The following is a 23,857-nucleotide window of genomic DNA, read 5'->3' on the forward strand; positions in this document are numbered from 1 at the left end:
CTTCTTTTTATACACAATCCACTGCTTGGTTTTCTGTTTCTCTGTTTCTGCTGGTAAACCTAATGCACAGCAACCTAATTCCTAAAATTGCACAGTCGTGTAATACCATATAAATGCATGAAATTACTGTATTTTTTATTTTGTCCTTGATTTATATTCATATCACTGCATTGACTTTACATGAGACTTGAAAACTTTATTCTTGCTTCTGAATAAAATTTTTTCCAAATGTAATATGCCCAATATGAAGACAAACTTTTATCAAAAATTGCAGAAAATATTGCAATAAATGAGAGGTTTTCTTTTCTTAAAAATGTAGAGAAATCTATTCATGACAAGCATTACTGGTAAAACATACTCTGTACTGAGGTTGCATTCTGTAGAATTGTCTTGCTGATCCTTATGCAAGATCAATAAATTTGGCACCAACGGTAAACTAATCCCATGATACCCCAAAATGAAGGACCAGAAGTTGCAGCAGGATTGCAACAGCATTTCTCTCTCCATAAAATTGTGTAGACATCCATTTTCCTACATGACCCTCCTGCAATAAAAATGAAATGGTAAATGTGGAATTCTGTTACGTAATACAGGAAAAACTGTATAATTATACTTTTTTATTATTTCTTATATTCAATTATGCTTCTCTCTTTGTAAGGCCTAAAATTTCTTTTTTTTTAAAAGCTTTTAAAAGACATTATTGATAAATTTATTTTCAATCTGTCTCCTTATAATTTTGATGATTTATAATGTAGCATGTCATTTTTTCTTTACTATTCATTAACAAATCCTTCTTTTTAAATCATGAATTACACTACCCATTAATCATTTCTTTAAAGTAATTTACTTCATTATAGCAATGCAATGAATAAGTTAATGAAATGTAGGATTGAAGTTATCCTCAAAACATCTTACTCTGAATGTTCTTTTCATTATTAAACATGAAACTTTAGAAATGAGCTTCAAACTGGTATGCAATACATGTACTTACATATGTACTGTGCAGGTAAATTAATACATGTACTTTACTCCTGCAGCTATTTTCTCTGCCTAACAACGAAGAGCGGAGTATTGGTCCACCTCACTCTTTGAAACATGCTCCTTTTAAGCAGGTCCAATATTTCCCTCTCTCCAACAATAAATCATCTATCTGAAAGGGTATCCATCTCCATCTTGTCATAATCATCAGTATTCCTTGAAAGAAAATATACAAGAGAAAATATTCAAATTGTTTAAGTTTTAAATCTTTCATGTTACATGCTACAGTAGCAATCTGTAAATCAAGACAAACAAAAAACCCACAGTAATTTACATGAATATTTAAGGTAACAAATCACTGCATCCAGTTCCTTAGAGTTTGAGACATTTTAATCATATCAAAAGACAGTAAAATTTTGAAATTATACCACTGTGTAGTAAATTGCATACTAATGTAGTAATAACATAAATTTAGGGAATCACTTTTTAGCTTGTTGGGTATGCCAGGACATCAACAATATTAGAAATGTGCATACAATTTGCATACAATGTTGTCTAGACTAATAGATTTAAATCACATGGATCCTCTCTCTCAATTTCAAAAGTCCCTGTCCACTGAGGTTAGACACAAATGAGGCCTTCTTAGCTGCTGATCTTTAACTTAGCGAAATTTTCATTCCAGTAGAATTATCAAGAAATCAACTCGCATAACTCTCAAAGAAATATCACAGAGAAAACAAATAGAAATGGAAATAGAGTCATAATGTTTGTGACATTCTATACCATCATTTTATATGATTTTTATTGTGAGGTAAAAATGAATGGAACATATCTTTCCTACCTTTGTTTTACTCTATTTACGGCAGATGCTATTTTTATAGTTATAAAAACTACTAAATTTGTTACTAATTCTTCATTACAGTGTGTCGCCCACTTCGCGAAGTGGTTAGAGCATCTGCTCTAGAGTCATGAACTAAGGAGTCAATCCTTACGTGGCGGGTTCGAATCCCACTGTGCGATGTGGAGACCGGTCTTTTGGATGAGACTGTATAAACCGAGGTCCCGTGTTGCAAAAGGTGCTGGCATGAAAAAGATCCCTCCCTGCTCAATAGACCTAGGACAAAATTTGCAACTCTCCACCAGCAAGTGGTGGCGTCTCCATATGAGTAAAAATTTTCGAGAAAGACGTTAAAAAATATACAATCAATCAATCAATCAGCATGTGCCATTCACAAACCTTGATATATCTTTCCACATCTTATATTCATCGCCCACCAGCCGGACGCCTCTTCTTCATCACGTTCACCATTGTCATCATCCTTATAACCAGAAGATCCAAATATATCTCCTTCATGATCTTATTTATTTGATTAGTATTCTGTGTGTTTAAAAGATATAATGACAGCTTGATATTACTGCAATATTCATACAAGACAAATCAAATAATTAATTATTCTGATTTCTTCAATTATAAAAAAAAAACTGACAAACAAATCCCAAAACTAATTTTGTGACAATGGTAAAATAGATTGGGTTGGGCCATAACTGAATGCAAATACAGCATGTGTAAATATTATTATATGCAGCTCGTCAAGCCTGCAATGCACCTATCGCACTTGCATTAAAGGAAATAAATGAGTTAATCAGAAAAGATAAAATTAATGAATATTACTTGCTTGAAGATTAGCAGTGCACAGATGCTTCAATACTTTTCATTTTTGCACTCTAGTTAGTACTTACATGTTCATGATGTTGTGCTCCAGGTGCTCGGTTTCTTCATCGTCACAATAACTGGCATTGTCCGAAATATCGATGTTCATACTGCTGACACTTTAAAGCAATATAAAACGATTTAATTTTACAATTCGCCAACAATTGTACTTATCTATTGTCACTTTTATTCGTGAACAGCTATAATAATAGCTCCCCTGTGTTTACACATGTGCTTTTGGGTCTACTTTCATTTTCACTCCAGTCTTTCCTTTGCGCATGGGCAAGGCATAACACGGTCAAATCGTGCTGAGTGCAGACGTGTCGTCGGTCGGTCAGCTGAGGTCCTGTCACATTGCAAACTTTTTACGAAGTAAATATATTTTTTGGTTCGTAATTTATTTTTTAGGTGCTTTTGCATTTATGCTCGTTTATCTTACCTTCGGCCTTGTCTTGGATATTTACAACCAGGAACTTCAGCTTTTTAGTGCACGTGGAATGCAGCTGCACAAGTACCAACTTCTGTGACTATGTAACTGCGTGTTATCAGCGTTGCTCAACACCAAAGATGCTTTCAAAAGCATTTATTTTATCTCAGAATTTGAGATACTTCTGCCTTTTATTTTATTGAATAAAAATTTTACAAATAGGCCTTGGCGAATATCCTATTCGAATGAAACCGACTGACTAAATCAGTCGTGCGTGACCACACAATTGGGTGGTACCTGGTTAGCAGATAGTAGGGTTATCGAAAACTAATATGGCCGACTCCGATTTGGCATTTAAAAGACTTCAGTAGAGCTTTAATGTATGACAAAAGTTAAAATGATCCACAGTACTTTTTAGGTGGTAATACTTTTTCAGTGTATGAATTAAACCTTTACTAACAAGAATGTGCTTCCTTCTGGGAATTAAGAAAATAATCCTCCATACCTTTTAGGAAAGTGATGTACAGTACTTTTGTAATTTAGGAATAATGCACTGTCAGGCAAGGTGACACAATATTGTCTAATTTTTAACTACAGGGATAATTAAAATACACATATAATCAGGTATTCTTGCAAGCCATTCTGATAGGGGAATGGGGTTTGCTCTGTGTGTGAACCATTTTATTAGTAATACTGTAAATGTATTATATTTAGCGTGTACGATATTTGGCGGAAATTGAGTTTTGAACAAGTTAGCGTAGATTTAATTTAGCGCATTTCTCATCGTTCTTATTTACGTATATAAGTACAAAACATTTAGCGTTGTACTTGAATTAGCGGAAGTGTCTTTCCGCCAAAAGCGCTAAAAAGAATACACAGCCAAATGTAATACGTTTACAGTACTTGTCCTGTTTCTATCAAAGATCTAGCCTAGGTAGTGAAGTTACATTATTATGTTCTTATTCGTTTCACTCAAACGAACATAAAACATTTATGAAATAAACACAAACTCGTGAAATAGGATATGAAGCGCTCTGAAAGTGCAGTTTAATTATTTCACACAATACATATAATATCTCTTTGTCCTCATCAATGTCCGAATTCTACAAAATAGAAAATAAATATTTTCAACAAGGTATAAATCTAATATAACATTCAAATTAAGCAATGGGCGGGTGGGTGGGACTAATAAGACTGCACGAAATAGAGCCTTCGAATGGCTTTCCCTATACAGAATTTCTTTCACGGTCAGTAATAGCCCGTGCTATGAATATTAATGTCACCTGACTAGGTGACCATTCTAACAGCCAATAGATGACAAGAATACACAAACACAAACACGTGTTTGTGTAACATTAATAAATACGTTTATGTTCTTATTCGTTTCACTCAAACGAACATAAAACATTTATGAAATAAACACAAACTCGTGAAATAGGATATGAAGCGCTCTGAAAGTGCAGTTTAATTATTTCGAAGATAAAGAAGATTAGAACTGAAACGAATATCCTAAATGCCCAAATTCTTAGTAACTGAAAGTTTTTCAATTTGGTTTTCTTTAACATAACCATCTTTAGAATTTTCCGACCTCCACCGCCCATGCTTTTTAAACAGTCTGTCGCTAACACCTGCGGCGGCTGCGGAGGTAGCGCCACCTGATCTCAGACTGTGGACACCAAATTTACACTTGTCTAAACCAATCTTTTCAAGTGAATCCAATATGATTTCTCTTGCTCTTGTATAAGAAATTGGACGATTATCCGATCTCAGTTTATAAGTTTGGAATTTTTTACAAAATGACAGAGATCTAAACAAGAACAGAGGAGAATGCATGTCAGCATTTGACAATTTTAAAAACTTTTCCAACATATTTACAGGACAGGTATCACAAAATGTTCTAGCAATACAAACTTTATGACCAGTTTTATAAACATCTGTTTTACTTTTAACAATGTTAATTTCTACACAATTAGTCTGTATACAGATATCTGAGTAACGAATGTTAACTATTTCTGAAAATCTCAAAAATCCTGCAAAACCTAATAAGCACATACACAATGTTCTTAAATTGTATAAATTTCCATCCTCTCCAAATGTAGAAACCAGAGTTTTCAAATGTTCAGGCGTTATAGGCTCTTTTTTAATCACTGGTTTTGATGTCTCTCTAACTGCCCCTTCCTTAACAGTTTTTACCAAAGCTGAGTCACAAGGATCTATATAACCTGCTAGGCTATGTGCCCAACTGATGGCATGTATAGCTGAATGTATTGTGCCAGACGATTTACATTGTTTTGCTAAATGTATAATATATAGTGCAACGTTGTTTTCCGAAGCAGGAAGTGATTGAATTCCAGGGTTAAAGCTGCTACACCACTTACAAAAGGTATTAAAAGCGTACCTGTACTGTTTTGCTGTATTTTCGGCCTTAGATGTTACACAATATCTGGGTAGTTCAGAAGCAAGTTCCGCTAGACGATGATCCTGTAATCCACAATTAATTCCCGTCCATCTGCCCACTTTAAATATATCTGAAAAATGTGTTTTTTAAAGCAAAAAATTAGCATCTTCTAACTTTAACATATTATATGGTGTATCAGGACCTTCATCATCTGCAATACACCCTCTCTGATGTACCAGGACCACTTGTCATCTGCAATACATCATCTATCCATTTGCCCAGCTCGGCAAAAATCTTTGTTTAAAGTGTACCAGGGCCTAAACCATCTGCAATACACCATCATAAACTACAAATTTGTAGCGTCTAAACGTACCACAAGTATTCCAGAGCCAAAATATATAGAACCAAATAGACAGTTCTTGTTCTGACCTTGACTGATTATCTCACTTGTATCTTTAAACAGTAACACATCTTTCACATACGCCTTATAAGACAGTTCTAAATCGAATAACATTGGCCAAAAAACAGCTGAGGGCCAGTTAGGTACAATCAAAATACCATATGCTTTGCAATCTAATAGATGTTTTATAGTAGAAACTATCAAATGAATGGGAGGAACTAGCCAGTTGTTTTCGCCCACCCAATTCTGTGTAAAACAATCTACAGCCTCTGACTCAGGATTCCAAAATTTTGAGTTGTATCTAACAAGTTTACGATTGTTAAAGTTTGCGAATCTGTCTACAGAGAAAGGACCAAACATAGAACTAATAAATTCAAAAAATTCATTAGTAACTTCCCAATCATCGTGATCAATAATTTTACTGAAAAAATCTGCCTTTTCATTTTCTGATCTCGGAACCCATTGAACATCGAGGGAAATTTTGTTTTCGGCACACATTTTGAAAATATTATATGCTAAAACTTGTAAGTGATGCTTCATGCTACCAGAGTGTACTATATTCGCACAACTTTGATTATCTGTAAACCACTTTACTGTCATATTTTGTAGTTCTTTCTTAAAAGAAGCCAGCGCCAATTCTATGGCCTTCAACTCTCTCCATGTAGAACTCATAGTTTTCTCATGTTCTTTCCACATCAAATGGAACACCTTAGAATTAACTTCAACAGTATATGCACTAGATGCTGAATTACTTGCATCTGAATAAATGATTACGTTTTTTCTTTTAACAGAATGTAAAAATCTTGTACTGTCACAACGCATACATTCTACCCAAAATTTTAGTTCTTCAAACACTTGATCTTTATGCTTGAAAAATAGCTTAGAATCCCATGATTCTTTCAAAGCAATTTCCATAGAAGAAAACCTTGTCATAATATTGCAAATGTTACCCATTACTGGAGTCATAGAAATGATCTTCCCCACTACTCTTGCAAGTTCCCTCGCTGTTACATCGGGAAAATGAATGATAGTTTTCTGTAGACAACAGATAGCATCATCGATTCGTCTGTCCGGAACTGAAATAGAGAATAGATTTGAATTCCATGTTAAACCTAACCATTCAATGACTTGTGTTGGTATAAAATGTGATTTCTCAACATTAACCACCAGACCAACTTCTGACAACGTTTTCTGAATAAATTGAGAATCTAAAAGACATTGGTCCTCAGTAGAAGCGAACGCCAAACCATCATCTAAATATAATACAATCATAATGCCATTTTTTCTCAAGTATTTTACGATGGGTCTTAAGCATTTAGTAAAAATGAATGGAGCTGACGATAGACCAAAAGGGAGAACCGTATAGCAGTAATACTTGTTTTCCCACTGGAATCCTAAATAAGTTTGATAATTCTCAGCTATATCTATGTGATGATATCCTGATTTCAGATCAAATTTAATACAGTAAAAACCCTTTTCAAAATAATCTAATGCCGTCTTCCAGTCTTCAAATTTTATTTTATCATACTTGACATATTTATTTAGCCTACTTAGATCAAGGATCAATCTCTTTTTATTTTTGTTTTCGGCGACACTCAGTGGACTACACACATATGGCTGAAAAGGAACTTCTAAAATACGTTTGTTTTCCATCAATTCTGAAATTTCTGAAGTAACAAATTCAAAATTGTTAATAGCAGACTTGTTATTTTGAAAACACATAGAAGGAGGATTTGAAACGAAAGGAATTTCATATCCAGATTCAATAACTTTCAAAATAAAAGGATTTGTGCCAATTTCTCTCCATTTACTAACATTTCTTTTCAAATTGTACTTTATCAATGACATTTGTTTTGAATTATTTTTCTGAAGGCATTTCACCTGGCCAGCAAGAGTAGAATAGCTTGTATAACCTGTATACTTATCACTGACTTTGTGACTTGTTTTTGGGGCAGTTGGTTTTCCAGTGTCCAGTGGAAAAACAGTTGAAGCATACGTCGCTGGGCTGTGGTTGACGCCTTGTGAGTTTGCCACGAAAGGGCTGCTGCTGATATGTATATGGCTGAGATGTAGCAGTAGAGGAAGAACCAGAAGTAAGCTGGGCTGCCGAGCCTGCCGCTGCAGACGCTGTAGAAGCTCTGTAGGAGCCATACGGGTGGAAACGCTTGTTCTGGGTTTGCCTTTGCTGCCTAAGGGCTCGGTTTTCAGCGCTTCTAATTTTCTTCTCATCGTCAGAGTTGTCGGCAATTTCTCTGGACTGATACTCGTTTACTGTCTTCCACCCTGCAGGAGATGAATCGGCAATACGAATATATTTCTGGCGCGTTTTCAGTTTTTTCCGCAATTCGCCTATTATTGACACTGATTCACTGTCTTTATTTTCGAAAGCTCTTATCTCTAGTTTTTCTAGACCCTCAAGAATTTCAGCATTAAAATCGTACTGAGCGCGATTCCCTTCAGATTTAATCTTAAGAGTAGAGTTTTCTTTAAGTTTCTTAGCAATGGACTCCGACTGTTCTGCTTTAAGCTGACCTGAAAGGTTTTGAAACTGTGACTGCAAAACTCCTGTAACAAGCTTCACCACGTCCGAAATATCCAACGGAGGATTACTACCAGTAGTTTCCTTTGTAACTTTCTTATTATCATTAGTCTCTAGCAAAATTTCGTCTCCAGAATCGCCCATGACAGAATATGATGAATGACGAAAACGTGTAGACTGCACGAAATAGAGCCTTCGAATGGCTTTCCCTATACAGAATTTCTTTCACGGTCAGTAATAGCCCGTGCTATGAATATTAATGTCACCTGACTAGGTGACCATTCTAACAGCCAATAGATGACAAGAATACACAAACACAAACACGTGTTTGTGTAACATTAATAAATACGTTTATTTTAATAGGCATAGATCTGTAATTGTCATTAGAAGTGATTCACACAGCTCAGTTATACAGATTAGTTTGATGAAAAAGCAAAATTAAAAAGTGATGGGGAGGTTCATTTTCTGTTTTTTATTATGAACATTAAAAAGATAGCATATCAAGTATTATTATAAAGTATAAATTCAAGATCCCATTTGGAGTCATTGTTGGGAGTAAAATGTTGAATGCTAGAACACCTTGTGTTACATGTAATACATGTGACTACTAAAACCCTGGAGAGATATAAAGCTAACCTATATAATACAATTAACATGATTTATTTCCATAGATAATCTTACACGGTAAGTTAAATAGTTTTGTCTAGAACTATGTTGCTTGAGATCAGCCAGAAATTCATACATGCTGCTGTTGAAATGAGAGAGGTAGATCAGGATCAGCCTTTTTATGATGGACAATATTTTGTCTCCATATAAATGTTTCTTAAAATTTTGGTACATGTTATTCTTCATGTAATATAAATTATTTTGCTATAAAATAATCCAATGTAGCTCATATGAAAACTTAACTTTTAAAATTTCTCATAACTTTACATATTTAAAACATCAATTGAACCAAATTGCATATTTTCAGTCTATTTATTGTACAGACGTATTCAACTTAGGAGGGATGGGGGGTCTAGAGTTATTTTCAGGGGGTCTATTTCAGTTTCCCAACGGGTGAAACACAATAAAGGGGACAGTAAGGTTGCACTTGAGGGTAAAAAATTAATGTCTTTATTTTGGTCCAAAATTTTTTTTCTAAAAAGTAGATTATCTCAAGGATCTGAAACATAAACGGTTTTGTGAAATTCACATTAGAACTTTGTTTTTTACAAGCTGATAATAACCTCATTTACACAGGTTACGGACACTACAAGTGTTGTTGTTTTTTAAATAAATATTGAAAACTGTTTATGAACTTTAATTTTTTCAACTGCTCACAAACAAACAACATATAAAAATAAAAAATATGGACAAAAGTTGTACTAAAAAGGTTGCATTATACTTTAATATGAAAACAGTTCTTACCTTGTTCATTTTTGTTTAAAATGGTAGTATTTCAATTTATGTGAACTCTTTAAAACCAATATAAATAAAGAAAGAACCATTTATAAATAACATTTTTTATGCCTTTGTTGAAATATAAATACTTCTATCAAAATAGGAAATATTATTTTCTAAAATAATTTGATAGCTTTATTAAGTTACGGACACTAAAGACCCAAATGTTTATGATTGGCTTTTGGTTTGTGGTAAAAAAAAAAATAAAAATTTATAAACTACTGAACTATTAGAAATCAGATTTAAATGATTATTAAATACAAAATGCATGAAAATTAGATATTGTTTCAAGTAAAAACAATTCACTCGCAGAACTAATGCCAATAGTAAAAAAAATCCAGTTTAAGAAATCCTGAAACTTCCTTTTTTCACATAACTATATATCTGAAGTGCATAAGAGAAATTCTCTAATTCATTAAAGTTTTATGAAAACTATTTAGAATATAGGTACACTGATAAACGAAGTCAATTAACCAAATTTAAGGGTTACGGACACTACACAATACTTAAATTTTTCACAGACTTGAGGATGAAGTTTTTGTTTTTCAGCCCTTTTCCTAACTTTTTCAGGATTTTATTTGTCGTTTCTGTTTCTCCCGACTTTTTTTATTCTTGGGATCTCAACTTCATCTGATAAAAGCATACCATAACCAAAATACTTTGAATAAATATATTTAAACAATAAAATGCTTTCTTTGTTTGTTATTACTGGAATGAACGGAAGCAGCTGTTGCAGAAAAAATACATAACCCGCGTAAGCGGGTTATGTAAATTTTTTCTGCAATAGCTGCGACCGTTCATTCCAGTAATAACAAACAAAGAAAGACATTTTATTGTATATATTTATATCTGTTTAAATTATCATTTTAAGTAGGATTAAAAATATTAATTATTGTGTTAATGATGCGAACGTCTTTGTGCGTTTCATTGATGGAATGGCCACTGATCAAGAAATCTGTACAAGTGATATGCCTAATGCAGTTCGTGCAGTGATGAACGCAATGGGTTTTCTTAAGAAACAAAGAAGAAAATATTCAGTGGATGTAAATATACACATGTAACTTTATACAGGTGTTATGTGCAAGTAGAAAAGTAAAACCTTGAAGAATAAAGCTCACTTATATTTCTTTAATTTATTTTTTTTATTCTATGAAGCATTCTATTTTTCTTCAAACAGTTAAATATACAATAATTTATCTGAAATTGGTGTAATTTTAGTTGTTTTCTTTTTTGATTTTTTTTGTAGTGTCCGTAACCAAATTACTTCCCTACTGTTTAACATTTTGAATGCAAATTTACTTGCATTTTACACATTTTAAGATATTACCTAATTAGCAACTAGACAATTGATGCAATATATTACAAGAAATATGGATTATGTAACTCATGAAGATAATTTCTAACTATTTTTATGTCATTTTGGGTGGCCAGTCTTTATTTTAAGTTCTAGCAGTAACAAAAAAAACCCATCTAATCTAAAAGAATTCCAGCCAATAAACACCTTTTTATCTCTAAATTTAATAATACATTGGTTCAAAAATGTATCTGTAAATTTTATGGAGAAAAAAATAAAGATATTCATTTTTCAACTTTTGGGTTACGGACACTACACTATACAAGTTATTTAAAATAGGATGAAACTTAACCTTAAATAAAGGAATTCTAACAAGATTTTCTTAAATGTAACACCAGTTGACTTAAACAATGAAAAAATAATGAAATGCTATTTGACTTAAATCCTAGGATGTCAATAGCATCTGCCAATATCAAGGTGATGTAACACCAAGGATCTTGTATATGGAATGGTGCAATCTGGGTTTCCCAAATTAGTTGCATTATCAAAATGAGAGAGAAAATAAAGTACATTGATTAACTTGTTAAACAAACCTCTGACCTTTGTGAATATACTAGCATTAGTGTTTTAACACAGCCTGTTTCAAACTGCCTCAAGTACAGGTTACGGACACTACAGGATTTTGTAGTGTCCGTAACCACATTTGTGATCATAACAGAGAAACAGTGGTGATGATCAGGAAAATTACACCACATCTCAGCATTTATATGAAATGCTTCTCTAGAAAATTTGTTCAGATATTTATAGAGCCTTCCAATTTCACAGAATTTAAGTGGTTACGGACACTACAGTTTTTTGTAAAAACTTAATTTTCCACATTAAAACATGATGAAATTTCTTTACAATGGTTACATAACCCAACTTTTTTTCTGTAAGTAACAGAGCATTAATACTGTGATTTTATACAGAAATCTGAAAAATTAAATAATATGGACATTATTTTTATTTGGCATAATGAGAGGGGTCAAATTATGTGAAAAATGTATAACATTGCACCCTGTTACATTTTCTTTCATATCTTCAAAAGTTGTTATTCAATTCTGAAAATTTAAGCACCAATATAATTTGTAAAATAAATTCTGAAGTCTGATAATGATCATTGGCATGATAATGTATGATATTTAACAATTATTTCAATTGAAAAATGCTGTAATTTCAAAGCGCAACCGCATAACGCTGAAAAATAGTCATTTTGGGGGTACATTTTTTGCATTTACTTAAATTCTGTTAATGCTAGATCAACAAAATTTTGCACACAAGTCCTTTATAAGTATTCCTATAAATGAATTACAATAAATTGCATGTAAAGTAAATAACATTTCTTAAAATCATGTATAACAATGTGGTATTCTAATTGCGCCCTATATTGTGTTTCACCCGCAAGTAAATAGGTTAAATTTAGGGCGGTTGTTCATGGGTCAGTTGAATGCGGCTTCCCCATTTTATGGGGTGACCGAAACCTATGGATTCCAAAGGTTTCGGTCATGTGGCGTTTGCGCCGAGCCATTCAACTGATGCTATAATTCATTGTGCTGCTGCTGGTTAAAACAAACTCATTTACTGTGAAAAAGTGTGCTGCTTTCAACAAATTCGTGAATTGGTCTGCTTTGCTTTCTTGAAACAAACTCAATTATTGCTGTGCCAAATGTGTACTGCTTCCAACAAATTTCATGCACAGTGCTTTGCTTGCTAAAATATCTTTAGTAACGTTCGCGGTTTGATAACCCGGAACGATAACTATACATACACGTAACTTGTAAAGTTTATTTAAAATACATGTACATAAAATTTAACTGTAAGGTTAATTACCGTTCGCGGTATGCCCGGAACAGCCATTATTATGCTTATTATACCTACATGTACATGTAATATTATGCTTTCATGTTGCTTGCTGCTGCTGCTTGATGTAATAATTTGGGGTCGCCCTTCACGCTTGGCGACCCCTTGCTGCTTTTAAAATATGCCACGATCAACAATCGCCAATATCAAAATAAACGTGTGTAAAATCATGTTTGTTTTATTTTCCTCTATATAAATTATGAGAATATGGAATTTGATATACACTGTACTGGTGTATTAATGCAGAATTTAATATTTTGCCATCTGCAAGTCTGATTAACTCAATCTAGGTCATTGTATGCTACATGTGTAACACACAGACACACAATTCTTAGTTGTCTTTATGCTAACAAGGAATTGTATTTATTTTTATACAAATTTACTTGAGATGTATAATTTATTTCAAGACTGCAACATTTTTTTTTATTTTTCAAAATTTTGCCAAGAATATTTGCAAAGCTTGATATCACTAAGATGGGGGAATACCTGTCCAAAAGACAGCTTTGATAAACTTATCTAATCAATCATGATAAAACATGGGCTTTATCAATTATGTAACTTCAGATATAATCCTATCCAATAAAAATGGCATAATATAAACATTTGAGAGTTTTTATAATTATGAAAAATTAAGGGATTTTGTGATGCAGACTCAACATCAATTTGCTGATTTATGTGGTTTGTTGCATATAACTACAATATAAAATACACCACATTAAGTTTTGGCTGTTGAATTTTGAGGGGTATGTACTCTGAAACAAGTTGTAATGTATTACAATAAGCAAGCAAAGGCATGTCTTTTATGGACTTTTTACTTGGTTTATAAGTTACTTGAGAACTACCTTAAACAATGCTTCTTATACGATCAGTCACATATGCATACTAGTTCAGATAAGTTGGTGGGCAATTGAGACACTTGTGAATAACTGACAATAGATTGATCAATGTTCAACAATTTTGAATGATGAAATTAGTTAAATAACTGAAAATATAGTTTGGCATATGTTGTAGGTTTGTGAAATTGAATACATTAAAGATGTGTTACTGTTGAATACTCGGTTTATTTTGACATAATTCCCATTTATTACCATTAGCTTGTAAGGGTGGAGTGTGTCCTAATTTATGATCTTAAATTTTGGTAAAAGTTATTTCCTTTTATTTAAAATTAATTAAAAAATTAATTTAAAAAAACTTATCAGGTAACAAATAGTTGTTTTTAATTGTCATACTATTTTTTATGTTTTCATACATCTTTCCACCACAAAATTTAATGATAGCTAATTTTTTAACTTTTATTTAATTAAAACAGCTTTCCCCCAAAACAATCTTTGTTAATTAAGACATTTAAGTACTGCTTAGTTAATGAGGTTTTTTTTTATCATTTTCCTGGGCAATCCTTTTTGACTATAAAATGCTTTAATATAATTTCAGAGTATTATGTACTTGGACATTTAAGGGTAGAGAACTGGGTCCTATTAAGGATTGAAATCCTTAATATTTCTATTTAAATGCTTATTTACAAGTTTTATTTTGAGGCCCAGTCATTCCTATCAAAAGTTATCAAAAACTCAATCTGCGCAGGTTGATTTATTTTCTTATCAATTTGTGAATTTTCATTTCCTTTTTAAAGGACCAATATGAAGATTGAGACGTCTTGAGATAAAGTTTCTTACCTTAGTGCGACTCTTACCCTAGTGCAACTTTTACGCCTTGTACTAATATAATTTGCTCCTTGCTTGTGACTGAACCCAACATATCTACTCTAAGGCATTTGAGTGATTGATTGTTGCTCTTTTACTCTAAGGTTTATGAAGCCAACATTCTAAAGCTTTGTTGTGCTTTGAGCCCTTGACGGCTCACCTTAGGACAAAATGCTCACTCTTAAAAATAAATCAGAAATTTCTGACTTTAAAGTTGTATTTTTGATACAGTCATTGAGAAGGTGAACAACAACAGTTCCCATGATTTCACCGTTAGAGACCCCTCTCCCCCTTTTGTTAGAGGGAAAATCAGTTCATATAAATATAAGACCTTTTATTTTTTGGTAAAATATTCTCCGTGTATGCCTTTATGCATTTTATTACAATGTTTTAATAGACCAGCAAACAAATGATACGATATCGAACACTTTAAATGACTCATAACAATGATGAAATTAACCAACATTCTTTCAGTACATTCAGTACTTTGATTACTGCAGAAGTGAAAGTGACACAATTCACTTGAATGTTCAATAGTCATTGCCATTTTACATGTTTAAAGACCTTTTCATTTTGGGAAAACGTGTAAGTACCTTTTCCAGGCTTCATAACATTTTCGGAAAAGAAAACCGAATACGACTTAGTATGTCTGACTTAATATTTCTGCGCTTCAACCCCCCCCCCCCCCCGCCCCAACCAGCAGTGAATCGGGGATTGTTCACATTTTACTTCTAAAAATTATTACTTACATTAAACCATCCCTTGGCTCCCATATGTTTATTATTCCTATTATCTATAAATCACATTATATACCTTATTGTGTAAATTCAACCAATACAGTTGACGTTTGATCTTAACGAAAATCTGGGGCCAAATCCTAAGTAAAATTAAACCATCGGAACGTCTAATTTGGCTTAAAATTAAAAATCTTAATATTTATCCTTGAAATCATATTTATTTCATTTCAAAAATTAAAACATTGCAACAATTCAACTTCATAAATTTTCCACGACCTTAATACCGGTTTATCGATTCATCGAGAATGGAAGAGGAGGAAACGGCCAAATATTAGACTATATGGAATTAAGATATCCGGAATGGAGGGACATAGGGTTACTGAAATAAAAACATGTAAGAAAGTGTGCCGTCTTGTAATCCGGAATTTTTTCTTCCGGTATGACTTGGTTTCCATTTTTGTTTGTTCTTGTTATTTCCGTGCGTGTTAGTGCATTTTCTGTCACTCGTCGCCTTACTCAGTACATGAACAGTCATACTGTTGTTACAGTTGTTTACTCTGTCCTGAATGTAAGTATTTCATATATTTAACTTCTTACAGTTATTTGTATAATGCTTATCAATTTTCGGCAAAGTATTTCTATCTAATGTGTGTGAATTACCGGAATTTTACGGGAATTTTGAGTAGCTAAATTTTTCATGTTTTGTCAATGTATGCAGATATTTGTAAAGTAATGATAATTTTACACACGCTTTTTCTCAGTATTGTGTCATATTTATTGAGCAAAGGTATTTTTCAGATTTTTGATTAATTTTCTTAACTTTGAGCATTGTACATCACTCTTATTATTGTTTTTGTCTATTGTAGCTTTGCTTTTCACCGTTACGTTTCGTTTCGTTTCAATAAATGATGAAAAACGGTTAACTAGCTGTATTTGATAATGGAGGCAGCATAGTGAAAAGATTAGTGAAAACGTTCCAGAGTTTCAACTACACAGGCATGACTCATAACCTGAGGAAGATTTCTACAGAGGACGAAGATACGTCACATAGAGTGCACACAGAAAACACAGGAACAATATCAAGAAAAAGTTCAAAGGTATAGAGAAATACTTTTACGCTTCTCAGAGGATATTGAACGTGTATTGCTAGAACGTGCTTCACCCCCGTGGGGATCCGGGTTAGAATAGGTGCTCAGTACCCCCTTGCTTGTCGTAAAAGGCGACTAAATGGGGAGGTCCTTCGGATGAGACCGTATAATCCGAGGCCCCGTGTCACAGCAGGTGTGGAACGATAAAGATCCCTGCCTGCTCAAAGGCCCTAAGTGCCGAGCATAGGCCTAAATTTGCAGCCCTTCACCGGCAATGGTGACGTCTCCATATCAGTGAAATATTCTGGAGAGGGACGTTAAACAGTATACAATCAATCAATCTTCAAAAGAGATCTACGCATTGAAGTCAGTGAAAGAAAAACTCGAGGACAGTTTCAAACGTTACAAAGATTATCATGAAGAATTCGGTGATTACCTCGATAGAAAACACACAGCTGATAGCGCACAAGAGTTAGACACTATACGGAAGAATTTTAATGAGATAAATAAAAAGGTTCAAAACGCTTAAGTGAAAGTACAAGACGATATTGATTATGTCCAGTTGGAAGTGAACTCCAACCCATCTCATTGAACAGCAAGTTCTAAATCATCAACGCTTAGTAGACGTTCACAACAGAGAGTGGAGGAAACTAAAACCCATCTTAAAATTGCTGAACAGTCTGCAAAACTGAAAAAAACGAAAGTCCAAAATCACGTTAGAAGACAAAATCCACAAAGCTCAAAGTCAGCAGCAACAGGAAGATATAGATGTGGAATTGGATCTACTGCAAAAACAAGAAGAACTGGACATTGCAAATATGCGTCTTAAATTTGAACTTGAAGAGGAGGAAGAAACCACGGAACATCAAGATTTAAAACCAAGTGTTCCTAGTGTATCTGGTGAGCAGAAAACAAGAAACTTTGTTGACAATCTCACGTTGAACTCCAATGCTGAGCCTTTCATATTCAATAGTGGAACTCGTACAAACCTTCAACGAGACGTTCGTCCTGACACAGGCAAAGAAAATTATCCTGTACATACTTCAGACGACCATCATCAGAGACACAGGCAAAGAAAATTATCCTGTACATACTTCAGACGACCATCATCAGAGAAATGTTGACAATTATCGTTCACCGCTGCTACAGATACCAACGCAATATACCGTGAATTTACCATCACAAAACTATTCAGATGCCCCGAATTTCCTTCTCAGAAAGAACTTACTTTTGGAAAGTTTCCAACAACAGCGTTTTGATGACAAACCAGATAGTTATGTAATGTGGAAAACACAGTTTAAGACTATTGTTTCAAAAATAAGGTGTTAACCACTGGCAGAATTAACTCTTCTCACTAACTGTACAAACAAAAACTCAGAAACTAACAGACTGATTATGAGCCTTAGAGCTTCATGTGCGAGTAATCCAGAACTATGCTTATTCAACATCTGGAAACGTATGGACAAAAGATTCGGATCGCCTGAGTTGATAGAATCAAGCCTGAAATCTCGACTGCAAACTTTAACAGATTTCACAGACCACAAGAAGTTGTATGAACTACATGACCTACTTTGTGAGGTACAAGCCGTGAAAGCTATTCCAGAATACAATGTGATGTTTTCATATATCTTGATTCATCTCTTGGATTGAAACTTATAGTTCAATGACTTCCTCGTTATCTCCAGGAGAAATGGATTAATCGTGTGATTCATTACAAGAAGGAAAACTGTGTGATCTTTCCTCCTTTCAGTGAGTTTGTGGCATTCATTGGTGAGATGAGCATCATCAGAAATGATCCTGGGTTGATATTTGATCATTCTAAGGAGAACCGCCTTGATCGCAAAGGACAAAGTAAAGTTAAACCTACCGTGTTTACCCACAAAACTGACATTTCATCAGAAATAGTGAATGGCGGACATCAGTGTTTGATTCACAAAGGATCTCGACATACTACATGTATAAACAAGCGTAAAGCTTTCAGAACCAAAAGTATCGAGGAACGCAAACACATTCTACGAGATCATAACATTTGTTTTCGTTGTTGTGAAACGTCAGATCACTTCGCTAATCGATGCAAATCCAAAGTTTTGTGTGATGTGTGTAAAAGTACTTACCACTGTACAGCTCTTCATGAGGATTGATTGATTGATTAATGTTTTACGCCGAATCGGCAATATTTCAGCCATATATCGGCGATTAAAAGTAAATCATGTGACCAGTTTTTAAAGTTTTGGGTTTCTCTGACGGCCTCCAATAAGCCTACTCTTTTTCGAAAATCAGGGAAACGATCTTTTGCGTGCCAAGGGGGTTGTAATCCTTGACACAGGGCACCATTTAACGTCCCATCCGACGGACCTCAAAATTAAAAATGTAAAGCTGTTCAATTAAAATAGTTAAAAATGATTTTCATTAAAATACATTAATTTAGATTTTACAGTAAAAATCAGTTTCTTGCAAATACTTTAACATTGTAAACAGATTAATATTTTGAAAAAGGTCATGCATTGTATGTATATTATTAAAGAGTCTACTACGTATTGGCGAAAAATCAGAACATTCTAACATTATGTGTTGTACTGTAATTACACAGTCAGAAGAGATGCATTCGGGTTGTTGTTCCTTATTGAGTAGATATGAATGAGTGAACCTTGAATGTCCAATACGAATTCTTGAAATAATAACTTCATCCTGACGTTTCAGACCAAAATTAGATGAATGATTAACTGTGTTCTGTATTGCATAAAGTTTATTATTATCGCAAAAATTCCAATATATTTGCCATAGAGAATTAACGTAATTTTTTATTAAAAATTTCAAATCAGTATAAGGAATTTTAAAGTGAACAATTTCATACTGAAGTGCTTTTTCGCAGCACTGTCAGCCTTAGTGTTACCAGAAATACCAATATGACTTGGAATCCAACAAAATTCAACAACTTTACCTTGATTTGTGATATTAAAGTATTTGGTTAAAATATCCAAAATATACGGGTGATCAATGTTCATACTGCTTATTGATTGTAAACAGGAGAGGGAGTCTGAAAAAATTGTAAATAAATTATCACTAGATGATTCTATATATTCAAATGCAAGTTGAATTGCCTTTGCTTCGGCTGTAAAAATTGTTGCTTCATTGGGAAGGCGTGTAGAAACACATCATTTTCGACCACTGCAGCAGCAGCAACTTTATTTTTGTCTTTAGAACCATCAGTATAAATTTCAATTGTAGAAGGATTAGATTGTTTTAATTCTGCAAATTTCTGTTTGAAAACGATGGAATTTTATGAGCATGTTAGTAACCGTCAGATGTCCAGGAATTCTTCCCGACTAAACCATGGCGAGGAGGAAAACTCACTTTCTGGAAATGTGAAGCAGTCAGTTTCTTCTAACTGTACTGATACTTGTGGTGAATTTAGTGGAAAGTCATGTGCAAGGATTGTACCAGTGCGTGTATATGTTCAAGGTCAACGTCAAGCATCGATTGTGACTTACGCTATGTTGGACGACCAAAGCAACAAAACTCTAGGTAAAAGTGACCTTTTTGACTCTTTGTGTATCAAAACTCTGCCAGTTGACTACACAGTGCAATCATGTTCAGGCAAAGTTACCAGTAGTGGGCGTGTTGCTGACAACCTTGTCATCGAGCCAATCAGTGACAATCGTCAGTTGAAATTACCACTTGTCTTGGAGTGTGACAACATACCAAACAGTCAGACGGAAATTCCTACACCGGATATCGCTCGTCATTATCCACACCTGCAGGATATTGCTCGAGACCTACATCCATTAGATCCATCTATGGAAGTCCCACTGCTTATAGGACGGGATCTTCCAGAGGCCCATCACGTTATTGATCAGAGATTAGGACCACCACGTTTTCCTTTTGCTCAACGATCTCCTTTAGGATGGACAATTATTGGAGATGTTTGTTTGTCTGGAAAACATATTCCACCATTACATTTCAATAGAACTTTCATCGATAAAAGTGGTCGACCTACAATGTTGGAACCATGCAAACAAACGTTAAACATACAGAACAATGTCATCACTACGAACAAGACTGTCATCGGAAAAATAGATATCTTCAAGAAAACACCAGATGACAATAAACTCGGCCTCTCGATTGAAGATCGCACTTCTCTGAAGATTATGGACGACAAGTTTCATCTTGATCCAACCGAGGAAAAATGGACTGCTCCATTGCCCTTCCGGCAAAATCGTGAACAACTTCCAGACAACTACTCACAAGCATTGTTTCGTGCTAAATGTCTTGATGGCTCCTTAAGAAAAAACAACGTCAAGAAGAAACATTTCATAACATTTATGCAGAAAATATTTGACTGTGACCATGCAGAATTGGGTCCATATATACCACCGGATAAGGAGCATTGGTACCTTCCACTTTTCGGAGTTTACCATCCTCATATACTGGATCAAATTCGTGGTGTCTTCGACTCCTCAGCAGCTGTTACAAGGACCTGACTACATAAACAATCTCCTGGGAATTCTCATTCGTTTCAGGAAGGAAAGAGTACCAGTAGTTGCTGACATTCAAAGCATGTTTCATTCATTTCTGGTGGATGAAGGCCATCGTGACTATTTACGTTTCTTGTGGCACAAAGATAATGACTTTGAAAAACCACTGGTTACTTACCGCATGAAAGTTCACGTTTTTTGGCAATCGCTCCTCTCCTTCCGTGGCAATGTATGGTCTATGTCGCATTCTTGAGCTAGCTGCTAGCACTCATGGACAGGAAGTGAAAGACTTCATTGTGAACGACTTTTACGTAGACGACGGCTTGAAATCTTGTGCAACTACTCATGAGGCAGTCAGCCTCATACACAAAACTCAAGATGCTATGAAGGAGTATGGTAACATAAGACTTCAAAAATTCGCATCTAACGTCAAAGAAGTTATGGAAGCCTTTGATTCTAATGACCTTGCCAAGAACCTTGTCGACCTGAATTTTGATAAGGATGTCTTAACTCAGAGCAATCTTGGACTTCTGTGGGACTTACAGACAGATACCATTAGATTCAAAGTTTCTAGTGAAAACAAACCGTCTACAAGGAGAGGTGTACTTTCTGTTGTGAACTGTCTTTATGATCCTCTTGGATTCATCGCTCCAGTCATCATTCAGGGCAAGATTATTTTGCGGAAAGTAGTGTCGGACATGTCAGACTGGGGTGAAGCCCTACCTGATTACTTACTTGAAAAATGGGAGAAATGTAAGAATAACTTACCCGACTTGGAAAAGTTACAAATTCCTCGAGTGATTGTTCCTAATTTGAGCGAAGCACAAAGGAAAGAACTACTCATTTTCTGTGATGCGTCCGAACTAGCAATAGCTGCTGTTTGCTATTTAAAAGCTCACTATCCCGATGGTTCTACTTCTCAAGGCTTCGTTTTAGGGAAAGCACTGTGTATGGATCTCTAACCTAGAAAAAACAGACATTGTACCTTCTGATCTTTTGATGAACATTTTCCTCTTGTAAGTCCCGAGGAAGACAAGGAAATCCGCTGTACCAAAACTGACATTGAGACAAAAGCAGCTTACGGCCTGAGCGATGAACTCCTAACAAAATTCTCAAAGTTTAACAAACTTGTAGCAGTACTAGTGGTTGCTAAAGTTCATGGATTTATTCAGAAGTGTCGTAAAGCAGAGAACATGATGAGTGATGTTGACCTTCTGTGCAAAGCTGAAACGGTCATTATCAGAGACTTTCAACAGAAATTCTATTCTGAGGAAATTGAAAACTTACAGAACTCTAAACCTTTGTCAAAAACAGTCCTATTCAAAAACTAGACCCGTACATTCACAGTGAAGGTATTTTACGTGTTGGTGGTCGTTTGCAAAACCTCAGTGCTGATGCTTCATTCAAGAACCCAGTGATTCTACCTGCAAAACATCATGTGACCACTCTTATCGTCAGAAAACTTCACTCAGATGTCAAACACCAAGGACGTCATATTACAGAGGGTCATATTCGTTCATCTGGTTTTTGGATTGTCGGAGGTAAAAGTCTTGTGTCATCTGTCCTTCATAAGTGCGTCACTTGCAGGATGTTTAGAGAAGTACCAGAATACCAGAAAATGTCTAACTTACCTAAGGATCGTCTCATACCAGGATAACCACCCTTCTCTAACGTTGGAGTTGACATTTTTGGACCGTGGAACATTATCACGCGACGTACCAAAGGTGGCGCAGCAAACAGTAAAAGATGGGCTGCTCTGTTCACTTGCCTATCGAAGTCGTAGAGAAAATGACGTCGTCTTCATTTATAAATGCCCTCCGTCGATTTATTGCCATACGGGGACCTGTTCAAGTCTTGCGATCAGACAGAGGAACAAATTTCATTGGCGCTGCTAAGGAGTTAAAGATCAATGTAATAAATGTAGAGAATGAACATCTCCACAACTTTCTCAACGAGCAGAGAACGACGTGGATCTTCAACCCTCCCCACTCCTCTCACATGGGAGGAGTGTGGGAACATATGATTGGGATCACTAGATGTATATTGGATGCTATGCTACTCGACTACGGATCTAGGAGTTTAACGCATGAGGTGCTCACTACGCAGCTAGGTTAAGGCCGCCCTTGGGAAATAAGCCTTAAAATATTCCGAAAAAATCAATATAATGTTGATGTTTTTTTTTATAAACATGAGTTTTAATTTAATGGGAACTATACTAATGCGACTTCACATACATCAGCTGTTTGTCACAAGACATGTTTAAAATTAGAAAAAATATGTACGGATACAAAGATCGTAAAAGTTCAACGATATACGGATAATTTTTCACTATGAAATTGATTGTGTATTCTTTAAGACAAATTTCTTAACCCGAAAAGTTCTGGGAGCAACTTCTCCATGCCCGGGAATTATAAAAAATTTAGCCGACTTTTTATTAACTATGTGCATTTACACTATACGCATTGAAGAAATGTAAAACTACGAAAAAAATCAACAGCGCACAACTTGCTCCCAGCACTTTTCAAAATAGTAGGGATAGTAGCTATATGTGTATAAAATATTATAATTTATAATCAAGCGGATATCGTTAAACTTTTGAGATTTTGGAGGGGTTGTACATGTGATTGTAGTACGTTTCTGTATAAAAGTGCATGACTGCGGCTTTATAAGATACCTAATAGCTATCAATTACATAAGACTGTGAACTATTGATTGATACATTCAAAAATATGAATCATTTATGGTCAGATCACGCTTATATGGATTTA

At 34.6% G+C, this 23,857-nt stretch overlaps 1 protein-coding gene and 2 long non-coding RNA genes across 4 annotated transcripts in view; all 3 read right to left on the reverse strand.

Moving 5' to 3' along the window:
- LOC134272242 (uncharacterized) overlaps positions 1-563 on the reverse strand; it is a 1,930-nt gene extending 1,367 nt beyond the window's left edge. Inside the window, exons 1-2 of one of the 2 annotated variants that reach the window (XR_009993150.1) lie at positions 359-563; positions 1-81 (exon numbers count right to left, since the gene is read on the reverse strand). The exon at positions 1-81 is cut by the window's left edge and continues 28 nt beyond it. This is a non-coding gene — a long non-coding RNA (uncharacterized LOC134272242). The remainder of the gene's footprint in view (positions 82-358) is intronic. The other variant, XR_009993149.1, reaches the window with a different exon arrangement.
- A 461-nt stretch (positions 564-1,024) lies between these two features.
- Positions 1,025-3,512, reverse strand: LOC134272243 (uncharacterized). Its single transcript, XR_009993151.1, has 3 exons — positions 2,719-3,512; positions 2,216-2,297; positions 1,025-1,194 (listed from the first exon to the last, which is right to left on the reverse strand). It is a non-coding gene; the product is annotated as an uncharacterized LOC134272243 (long non-coding RNA).
- A 561-nt stretch (positions 3,513-4,073) lies between these two features.
- LOC134272244 (uncharacterized) lies at positions 4,074-7,507 on the reverse strand. The gene is made up of 3 exons (XM_062754492.1): positions 6,865-7,507; positions 5,515-5,644; positions 4,074-4,219 (listed from the first exon to the last, which is right to left on the reverse strand). The coding sequence occupies exons 1-3, from the start codon at positions 7,184-7,186 to the stop codon at positions 4,168-4,170; spliced, it is 504 nt and encodes a 167-aa protein (XP_062610476.1). The 5' UTR covers positions 7,187-7,507; the 3' UTR covers positions 4,074-4,167.
- Positions 7,508-23,857: the final 16,350 nt, after the last annotated feature.

This window comes from Saccostrea cucullata, unplaced genomic scaffold (assembly GCF_032062105.1).
Source record: "Saccostrea cucullata isolate Sc308-1 unplaced genomic scaffold, CSIRO_AGI_Scuc_v1 ctg622, whole genome shotgun sequence".
NCBI lineage: Eukaryota > Metazoa > Mollusca > Bivalvia > Ostreida > Ostreidae > Saccostrea > Saccostrea cuccullata.